The 11,391-nt window shown below is 31.9% G+C and overlaps 1 protein-coding gene across 2 annotated transcripts; it reads left to right on the plus strand.

Moving 5' to 3' along the window:
- Positions 1-520: 520 nt before the first annotated feature.
- LOC127092805 (protein NRT1/ PTR FAMILY 1.2) lies at positions 521-10,665 on the plus strand. Of its 2 annotated transcripts, none has more exons than XM_051031700.1 (4): positions 521-883; positions 7,968-8,185; positions 8,488-9,011; positions 9,712-10,665. In XM_051031700.1, the coding sequence occupies exons 1-4, from the start codon at positions 709-711 to the stop codon at positions 10,544-10,546; spliced, it is 1,752 nt and encodes a 583-aa protein (XP_050887657.1). In that variant the 5' UTR covers positions 521-708; the 3' UTR covers positions 10,547-10,665. The 2 variants fall into 2 exon arrangements, with proteins under 2 accessions (XP_050887657.1, XP_050887658.1); XM_051031701.1 differs by lacking the exon at positions 521-883 and adding an exon at positions 7,139-7,386.
- The last annotated feature ends 726 nt before the right edge of the window (positions 10,666-11,391 follow it).

The raw sequence follows: 11,391 nt of genomic DNA on the forward strand, positions 1-11,391 counted from the left end.
AAAGAAAAATGGAAGAAATGCAAATGAGTATGGTAAAATGAGAAAGTGGAAGAACTGCGAATGGAAAAAATGACGTGTTTGAGAGTAGTAAGCTACAGATAGAGAAAGTGATAGTGCAATGTGTTTCCAAACTAATCCAATGATTATTGTTCATTTGAGAAGAAGAAAAACAAAGTCTCTCCTGTGAAAGACCTATGGGCTTAGGAGACGCGGTCCTTTAAGAATTTGTCTTAATCTTTTTATATAAGGCAAAAAAAAATCCGTAAATTTATTTTTTTTATTAATATTTTAATGTTCCCTTGGATTTTGCCTTTTAGGTGCGTATTGTTTGCTACTACTTTTACATTTTAAGAGCATATTAGGATAAAAAATACATAATTTATAATTGATATTTTAAATAATATATAAATTAAAATAGAAAAATATTGTTCACAAGATCCTTTTCACTTACGACGAAAAACATAGATTTCAATATGTCGACCAAGATATTTTTTTTCAATATGTCGACCAAGATATGTCGTGAAAGAAGTGTTATCTATACATTGTTTTTCATTTTTAATAATCCTTTGGTTTTCGAACTACTCCATTCTAGAAAGCAGTGACTCACACCTTATGAACACACAAAGTGATTGTTCACACAGTTTCAATTCACAAGTGGTGACATTATAACTTGAATCTAATCTGCATCAACATTGCTAATACTTCATCATGTCTATGTCTTTCTATCTTCCATTGGATAATGAAGATCTTGATAATGATACCACTCAAAAAATGCACAAGGAAGTTGAAAATTCTGGTGCTGCTGCTGATGAAATGGAATCTCAACTCATTTCACAACCACAAAGGCAGAAGGGGGGTCTTATCACCATGCCTTTCATCATTGGTACGTTATCTCTTTATTTAACTTTTCTTAAAGTTATAATATCAAAGTTATTTATTTTAAAATTTATATTCAAACTATTTAATAAATTATTAAATAAGAAAAAAATAAAGTAATATTAATTAATTAATTGTTAGATAGAAAAATTGTCATGGTAAGAAATATCTTAATTAAACGTAATAAAAAAAAGTTGCATACTACTAGATGCTTAAACTATATTTAAACTATATATACGGTTGGAGTAGATTGAATATATATATATATATATATATATATATATATATATATATATATATATATATATATATATATATATATATATATATATATATATATATATATATATATATATATATATATATATATATATATATATATATATATATATATATATATATATATATATATATATATATTAAAAGAAATTCCACGTCGTTTAATTTTATGAATGAAAAGAGAGTTCAAAATTATATATAGAATACGAGTTTTTTGAAGTCACACATCGCTTAGTTTTGTGAAGAAAGAGGTATTCCAAGACTATATATAAAATTCAAGTTCTTCATTCTAAAATGCATCAGTCAAAAATACTTTTAGTTTGTATTAGACTTTGTTTGTTCTCTTATACTCTTGTATTAGGGTGTTGTGAGATGTAGTTAAATATTTGTTTTGGAGGGTATGAGTGTATTAGGGGCATGAGTTAGTTAAGAGTATATTATATGTTGTAACAATTTTCACATAGTATTATTCTCTGGTTGTCTATTGACAACGATTGTGGTTTTTCTCCGGTTTTAGAGTTTCTACATTATATTCTTGTGTTGTGATTGTGTTTCTCTCTCTCTCTCTCTCTCTCTCTCTCTCTCTCTCTCTCCCTCTCTCTCTCTCTCTCTCTCTCTCTCTCTCTCTCTCTTTTGTCTCTCTATTTTGTTTATTTTTTTCAACCAATGGCATCATGAGTCTTTGGTTCGAATAAAGAGACTGACTTAGTTCTTTCGAAATGTCCAGAAAGAGGTGTCTCGGCTAAATCGAAATGTCCAGGAACATGTGTCAATGGTGATACAAATGTAAAATGTATGTGGACAAAAGAGTTTCCACTTGATGGGGAACATTATGGCCTCACACTTGAGGGAGAGTGTTAGAAATAATGATCAAGTGTGAGTTGGAGTCCCACTTTGATTATAAATGCAGAAACTTGAGCATTTATAAATGGGAGAACCCACACACCTATCACCTTAAGGTTTTGAATGAGTATGTGGTGTCTCTCTCACTTATGTGTTGCTCTTAGCCTAATGTTGATGTTCTTCCTCATGACCCAACAAATGGTAGAAAACTTTGAGCTTTGAAGAAGTTGTTAGTAAGATTATTTCTAAAGAAAGAAGAATGAAGGGTGAGGAGAATACTTCATCAAATTCAGTATTGGTTGCTAGAGGAAGGTCGTATGTGAAGAAAAACAATGAAACGGGTGTGAGATATTGGAAATGTGGAAAGTTTGGACATGTAAAGTATAAATGTCATGATGGGGAAACATTAGAGAAGAGCTTTGAGTCAAATGCTAGAAATGTCTCTCTCGCTTTGAGAGAGGATCATCTTCTTTGAAAATTGAGAAGTGTGTCCTCATGACATTTCTGGTGTCATGGAAAAGGACGAGTTATTGCTATCTGATCAATACATAGGCATTAATGCAAAGTGTGTTGTGAGATTATGTCGATGGTTGAAGAGCTTCCAACCAACATGGAAGTTGCACCATAAAGTTTCAACCTGGTTTTTGACATGTGAAAATTCTTTAAGGGACTTAACATGAAGTGAAGTATACTCTTCTTTAGGTGGAGTTTGATAGTTTTTAAAAACTATGATTGTCGGTGAAGACAACGTAAAAATTCTTGTAGTGGTGTAGCTTCAAGTGAATATACTCTTTATGGTGGAGTATGATTGTCAGTGAAAACAATGAAAGTTTGTGTATTATTTTCAATCAAGATGGATATTGTTGGGGTTGGTTGAAAATATACATGTTAAAGAAGTCTCACATCACTTAGTTTTATGAATGAAGAGAGCATCCAAAACTATATATAAAGTACAAATTCTTTGAAGTCCCACATCGCTTAGTTTTATGAAGGAATGTGGATTCAAATACTATATATAAGATTCAAGTTCTTCATTTCAAGATGCACCATATTAGAGTGTTGTGAGATGTAGTTAAATATGTACTGGGGGTATGAGTTAGTTGAGGGTATATTATGTGTTGTAACAATTTTCACATAATGTTATTCTCTGATTGTCTATGGACAACGACTGTAGTTTTTCTTCGGTCATGAAATTTTCATGTTATGTTTTTGTATTGTAATTGTGTTCCTCACTTTTTTATCTCTATATTTTATTTATATTTTGTCTTGTGTCTTTGTACACATACAGTCTTTTAACATTTGATTTATATTAAAAAAAATCAATGGTTTGAAGAATTAAAAAATTATATTAAAAGAAAGATTTAAAGAATTCTAAAGGGTTTAAATAAACTATTAAATATAATATATATTTTAAAAAATTATAAAATTTAAAAAATATTAAAAATGATTAATTATTTATTTTTAAAAAAAATATCATAAAGAAATATTTAAAATTTATGTATCTTTTTTCAAATTTTCTCGCCAAAGCAATCCCAACCATCCTTTTCTAATTTTTTCAAACTTGTAAAAAGAACTTTAAAGTCACACTAACAGAGACGATAATAAATTGAGCCGAGATAAATAAACATTGTCAAGCTAAAAAACTCAAATTGACAAACTTTTTTTTCATGAGTTCGGTCCTTTCAAAGATTTGATTGATTATTAATCTATTTTATTTGAATATATATATATATATATATATATATATATATATATATATATATATATATATATATATATATATATATATATATATATATATATATATATATATATATATATATATATATATATATATATATATAAATTAATTAATTAATGTTTAAACAGATTAACAAATTAAAAATATAAGTTTTATGAAATTATTTAATTGAGAAAATTTTAAAAAATAACTTATAATATTGTTTATAGTTTTTCTTATAAATTCTTTAAGATAATTAATTTTTATTTTTATATTTTAATTTAAAATAAAAATATAATATAATAATAAAGTTATTAATATTTATTTAAATACCAAGTTTGATGGATTTATAACAAAAATTATGGCATGCAGTCTAATATTTTAATTAAGTAAAGTATATTTCTTTTATACCAACAAAAATTAGCCCAGAACCTATGTCTGTTAGGGATTTTTTTTTTAAATAATCAATATTTTCAAATTAAATCCTTAAATAATCAACTTTTCAAAAACAAATACCAAAATAACCACCTTTCTTAACTGATACGTTAGTTGAACTGGCGCATCCAATTAACCTAGAGAGGAGGCGCTATTGAAGCTAGCGCATGCTCCAAATGGTGTAGCACCTAGGTGTCATGCCTCTTGGCGCCTGCATGTGTGGTGTCACATGCATTGTCGCATGCATACACTACATAGTGTATGTGCCAATGCATATTGCGCATGCACCTTTAGTTTTTTATTTTTTTAAAATTTTAAATGTTAATTTTACAAATAAATAAAAAATACTGAAAATAAAAATTATATTTATGTTATAATGAATATTACATGGAATTGACAAGAAATTTAATGACTCGTCCGATTGAAACGCCCATTGTTCCACATCCAGGTGTGTTAGTCTGTCTTCGAGGTCTCCAACGATTTTCTTGAGGTGTTTGGGGTCTTTGAGTGCTGACATGATCCAATGGCGGCTGGTGCGAAAGTCCAGTGGAAGGTCCAGCGATATTTGATAGACGTGTCATCATTTGTTCCCAATAGCTTGGGGGTTTTCGCCAACGGCGCTTCCGTAATTGAGTTTGGTGCCCATGTTGTCGTAGTTGGATCGTTGTGGTTGGGTGAATTGTGGATGATATGGTTTCCCGAATTAGGACATTTAATCGGTTTGAAAACGAATCAATGGTTCCTAGAGTGTACTATAGTCAAACAATGGTTGGATGTTGTGGCGATGAGATGTTTGGGTGGTAATTGGTGGGGGGCTGCGATGACATGAATTATATGAATCATCTGGGCTATAGACTGTTGTGGTGGCTGCGTATGGTCGTTGGTAGGTAGGGTTTGATTCTTGGTTTTGAGGTTGGGTGTGTGGCATGAATGGGTTGCGAGGTTGGGTGTTTGGTTGTTGGGTGTATATGGTAGGGTGATGGTGTGAGGTTGGTCGTTGGGTTTGGGTGAGTTGACATTGTTCTTGGACAGAGATTTGTTGTTGGGCGTATGATGACAAATCTAGTTGCCATGGATCAATTAAATACCTTGGCTCAAACACAAATTGTGACATTGTAAGCGACCTAAACCATTCCATATATTGTTGAGTTGGTCTAGCACCCTGTATGTCTGGTTCGTTTAAGATGTGTTGTCGTCGATTCTCCAATGACGACACAACTCTTTTGCGAAGTCCCTCTAGTCGGAATAATCCCATTGGGTATCAAATCTCTGTTGATGTCAATCTCCCAAACATGTCGAAAAGTTCTGGAATTTGTTGTTGCATGCCGAACTGCAGTTTTACCGGATAATTGGTGTTTTTGTTGTCCAAACTGCATCATCATCATGGTTAACCTATTGATAAAGATCCAAATATGGCCTCTAGATAAACTGTGCAAGAATATGACATGATTAGATGATAGATAATTTGATAATTATTTTTAAATCAAAATAAAGTTTTGTTGGAATAGTACATCGTCTGATCCAATGTGGTCCAATAGATTGTGATAGACTACTACAGCGTGTTTCGGACACCTGTTGTAGTTCATCCCTCTAACTGACCACATAGATCAAAAAAATTTGAAAAATATTATTTAGAGTTAATTGCAATACAAAGTCTAATAATTAGATGGTAAAGTTTTAAACTTACTTTATTGCAAAGGGGAATATGAATAACTTCTCATTTACCGGGACGAGTGACAACATTCTTGGCCAAACTCATGCTTGTAGCAAATATGCGCATGAATAAAACGTAGAAGTATTTTTTTTGGCATATTTACACAACACACTATATAGATTGACCAAAATAGTTGAACCCCAACTATATATGCTTACCTTATTTATGTTTCGTAACAACGGTAAATACATAATACTTACCGTATTACCAGTACTTTCGGGAAGTAAAAAATTATCGAATAGAATCATAATATAACACCGAGCTTTAATTATTTTTTCATACTTGGTAGATTCTTCAGTAAATGTTATACTCGCATAATATTGTTTGAGATGTTTTAAGTTAATATCTTGACCCCTAACTTGGTCGTCACACAAAGGGGCGCCCAACAATTCATTGCAAATAGAGTTATCCTGGTTAACTCTACCATTTACGACCTTACCATTGATATGTAGACCCAACAACATGTAGACGCCCTCAAGTGTGACGGTACACCCACCGAAAGGAAGGTGAAATATGTGGGTCTCGGGTCTCCATCTCTGCAACAAAACAAGAACAAATTTGTAGTCAACCGAGTATGAGACTATGTTGAAGAGATTACCAAAACCGTATCCTCGAATATATGGTTCAATCAAAGGATCGTGGGGTACATATTCATGTACACGACATCAAAATCGTTTTGGGTCCTAATAAAACATAAATAAGAAATAAAATAAGAAGTAATAAACAATAAAAGCATAAGTAAGAAATAAGTACGAAATAAGTAAGAAGAAATAATAACATACAAATGTCGAGATATTGTCGATTGTTCCTCGATGTTTATCATCCATAGTCAATAGAGACATAATGCTGCAGAGGTTGAGTATTGCAGATGTTGAGTGTTGTAAAGGTGGAGTGTTGCAGATATTGATTGTTAGAGTTGCAGATGTTGAGTCTTGTGAATTGCTGCCCTATTTATAGATGAGATAATGTTGCAGCATGTGAATAGCTATGCAGTGTGTGAAACATGGAATATGGCACATGCATGTGAGGATATGGTATAACTTATTATTATAACTTATTTTTTAGAAATAAATTATTTTAAATTATAACTTACTTTAGGATTTAAATAAATTTAAATAAGTTATTAATAATATTTTTATAATATACATTCTATTATTTATTATTATTTACTCATCCAATTTTTAATTAATTCGTAATCTTTCAATTTTTTTAATTAATTGAGTATTTGACGTATTGGATTTGTTCTTAACCCTATTGGCTAGTATGAGCGAAACCAATATTTCAAAATCTAAACTCTAAATTGTAACGATCTATCATAGTATTAGCTCTAGGTCCACGAAAATTCTTCTCCTGTCAACATAGGACCATCAACTTGCTATCAAGCTCAAACACACTCACACAAGAAAACATAGCTGAGCAGCAAATTTGCACCCTAAAGAGCACTAATGCTCTCAACAAGAGTCAATTCAGCAGCCAAATGTCAATTCCAAGTTGCAGCAGCAATGAAGTATATGGATTTGTCAGTATTCTCCGCCTTGTTTTGCCAATTCAGCAACATCGAACTGATTAACCTTTCTGAAATTAGACCTCCACTTTATTTTTTTTTTATTTAGAGCTACTTCCAGGCTTATCAATAAATCTTTTTTTTTGTTCTCTTGATAAAGCTTCATCATTTTGTTTATTTTCTATGGCTTCTTTCTTTGATTACTATTGTTTATTTTATTAATTCTATCATACTATTCAGGGTCTTCTCAATCTTTTTTAGAGATCCAATATAAGAAGTTGAAGTTAATTTTAGTTGTGAAACTTTTTTAAGAGGCTCTATTAACTATAAATAAATTGTGAAATATTTGTATGTAGCCCCTTTTTTTATAGCTTAATCATAAAAAAGTGTGAGGTCATATGCTATAGATTGCTTTTCACGTCCTCAAAACGACCCGAATGCTATTTTATCTCATCATAGTGCATGAATTCTTTACTAGTTATATTTATACTTGGTCATTCACATTAAATAAATAAGTTTATTTTGATTTTTGTTTACTTAGATTGAGCTTGAAATTTATTGTACAATACTAATGGTTTTCTTATGAGTATTTGCAGCAAATGAGGCACTTGCAAGGATGGCAAGCATTGGAATTTTGCCCAACATGATAGTCTATTTGATGGGAACTTACAAAATTCCTCTTGGAAAAGCTACTCAAATACTCATCTTATCCTCTGCTGCCACCAATTTCATGCCTGTGGTTGGTGCTTTTGTTGCAGATTCTTATCTAGGCCGATTCTTAGTCGTTGGATTAGGCTCTACTGTTAGTTTCCTGGTATATATAGTTATTCAAATTTGTACTACACTTTTTATATTATATTACAGACATAGACATAGACAATAGACAGACAGCAGACACGACACTGAGATCGATACGTCTACACCGATAATAATTTGAAAATTACACCGATAATAATTTTAAAAAATGAATAAACTAAACGTATGTGTTAATGTTGGTGTCAACGTCGGTGTCAAACTCTGACACAGACACAAATACACAATTTTTCAAAGGTTTAGGTGTTACAGTATTAAATACTCTAAAAGTAGGTTACAAATTATTCTCTTTTGTTGTTATAGGGAATGGCAATGTTGTGGTTAACAACAATGATCCATCCAGCTGAAGGTGGTAAATCAGCAACATTAGTGGAAATGGCAATTCTACTCTCTGCATTAGGTCTCATGTCAATTGGAAGTGGAGGTCTTTCATGCTCCTTAGCATTTGGTGCAGATCAAGTGAACACAAAAGATAACCTAAATGACAACCATTCGTTCGTGGAAATTTTCTTTAGTTGGTATTATGCTTTCACACTTATCTCTATCATAATAGGTCTCACTGGAATAGTATATATTCAAGATCATCTTGGATGGAAAATCGGTTTCGGTGTTCCGGCAATACTCATGCTTTTATCCACTATCTTATTCTTTCTTGCTTCACCTCTTTACGTAAAGATTCATAAAAGGACCAACTTCTTCACTGGTTTTTCGCAAGTGGTTTCTGCTTCCTATAAGAACAGAAATATTCCATTACCGTCTAAAAATTCTACTCAGTGTTACCATCACTACACTGACTCAGATTGTGCTGTTCCAACTGATAAACTAAGGTAAAATCATCTTTTTGCTTTTTTATATTCACTAAATTTGGATGAAATATTTCATTATCTTGTGCTTTTTTATCCTTTTCAGTATTACTATTTGACTTAAAACTTCTGGATAACGAGTAGTTATATATAGAGGATGGTTTTAAATTGTGGTTATGGTTGCAAATCTTGCAATTGCGGTCATAGTGATACACATTATGGCCGTTGCAGCGTAAATTTTAATTGGGATGCATTCGAAATATACCTGAAAAAACACTTGAAGTTAAGATTTTTTATTACATATGAATAGGAAGTAAATTGAGTTTTGGAGTTATGAAATTTGGACTTTTGATAAAAATACTTAAGAAACATGGACAAAATTGTCTAATGGGGTTTCTAATGACAGTCAGATGCATGATTTTAATTCACACTGCGGAGGCTACGACATCAATCAAGGTTTTAAATAACGGTTGGGGTTGTGTAAAAACTTTCGCGATTTCGATCAATACAGATGTTGCGATAGTAATTGTGGTCTTCACAATGTGAATTTACGATAATTTCTTTTTAATGTTTTCGCGGTATCAGACCGTTTTTTAAAACCTTGTCAGCAGTATTGCGAATGTAATTGCTGTTGTGAAGTGCAACTTAAAACCATGATATAGAGTAACAATACTAGAATTACAACTTGTGTAACTAATTTGTAACAAACTTTTATATATATCAGGTTTTTCAATAAAGCTTGTCTTATTAAAGATCATGAACAAGATAAAGCCTGTGATGGCTCAGCAATAAATCCATGGAGTTTGTGCACAGTGGATCAAGTAGAAGAACTAAAATCCATTGTTAGAGTTATTCCATTATGGTCAACAGGGATCATGATGTCTCTTAACATTGGAGGCTCATTTGGATTGTTGCAAGCTAAATCACTGGACAGACACATAACCTCGCACTTCGAAGTACCAGCAGGATCTTTCAGTGTTATCTTGGTAGGTGCAGTATTCATATGGATAGTTATCTACGACCGCGTTCTTCTTCCATTCGTGTCAAAGATACGAGGCAAACCAGTGAGGATCTGCGCGAAAAAAAGAATGGGAATCGGGTTATTCTTTTATTTTCTCTACTTGGTAACTGCAGCGACTTTCGAGACTATAAGAAGAAAGAAAGCAATCAATGATGATACCAATGACGGAGTGTTGAAAATGTCTGCAATGTGGCTTGCACCTCAACTTTGCTTGGCTGGTATAGCTGAAGCATTCAATATAATAGGCCAAAATGAATTTTATTACTCAGAGTTTCCAAGGACTATGTCTAGTGTTGCTGTTTCACTTCCTGGATTGGGAATGGCAGCTGGAAATTTGGTTTCTTCTTTTGTGTTTAGTACTATAGAAAATGTTACTTCAAGAGGAGGGGAAAAAGGGTGGATTTGTGATGATATTAATGAGGGTCGTTTTGATAAGTATTATTGGGTTATAGCTGGACTGAGTGCTATTAATGTAGTCTATTATTTGGTATGTAGTTGGGCTTATGGAACTACAGTTGAAGAGTTAATTAAGGATTAATATGATTGATCAATTGTATATAGAAGACTATGGAGATAGAGATACTGAATTTGAAAGATTGTATAGTAGATAACCACAATTTTATTGATATTGTTGGAAGTTGGGATATTGTTAAGTTAGTTTTTTTTCTTCATGTTTTTCTTTTATAATTAACTTTTTCTCTATTGGTTTGTTGTAGAAGTTGTAAAGATTGATCACTCTTTATAAGATCATTCTCTTTTCTATTTTAAGTAATTCGTTCTTAGAGAGTTACAATCAAACACGGAGACCCAATGGAATTGGGTAGATGGAGTGCGTGTTCAAGAGGTTCATTAAACTCGTATATTATTTTCTTGTAATTGATTTCAAAGTATTAAGAGAAAAGACTATTGTTGCGTTATGGTTGAAGTTGGACAGTCTTTACATGACAAAGACCTTGAAGATGCAGTCAGACACTCTAATCGAAGATGATATGGATGAATTCAATAGGTTGATGCTCGATCTTGAAAACATAAAAATCAAGCAAGAAGATTAGAATCAATCAATCTTGTTGAATTATAATTTCTTGTGTCAAAGCAGGTTGTTCGACAGAAGTAAGGGAGTGTCGAATCATCTAGTGTGCTGAGTTGTGTTAGTGTGTCGAAGTGTCGAAGCATGTTGCTTCACACATGATTTCTACTTAGACCTATTTTAGTAGTGTTAGTTATTTTGGGTTTTTATAGTTTGGGGTTTTGCCTTGAGGTCCAAGTTAACCTAAACCTATAAATAGAGGAAGTAACCCTTATTCTTGTAATGAAGTGAATATAATATTCATAATATTGTATTCACAGTATTTTGCAGTTGCAAAGTGAATAAGAAGTTTTTCA

Source organism: Lathyrus oleraceus, chromosome 6 (assembly GCF_024323335.1).
Source record: "Lathyrus oleraceus cultivar Zhongwan6 chromosome 6, CAAS_Psat_ZW6_1.0, whole genome shotgun sequence".
Taxonomy (NCBI): Eukaryota; Viridiplantae; Streptophyta; class Magnoliopsida; order Fabales; family Fabaceae; genus Lathyrus; species Lathyrus oleraceus.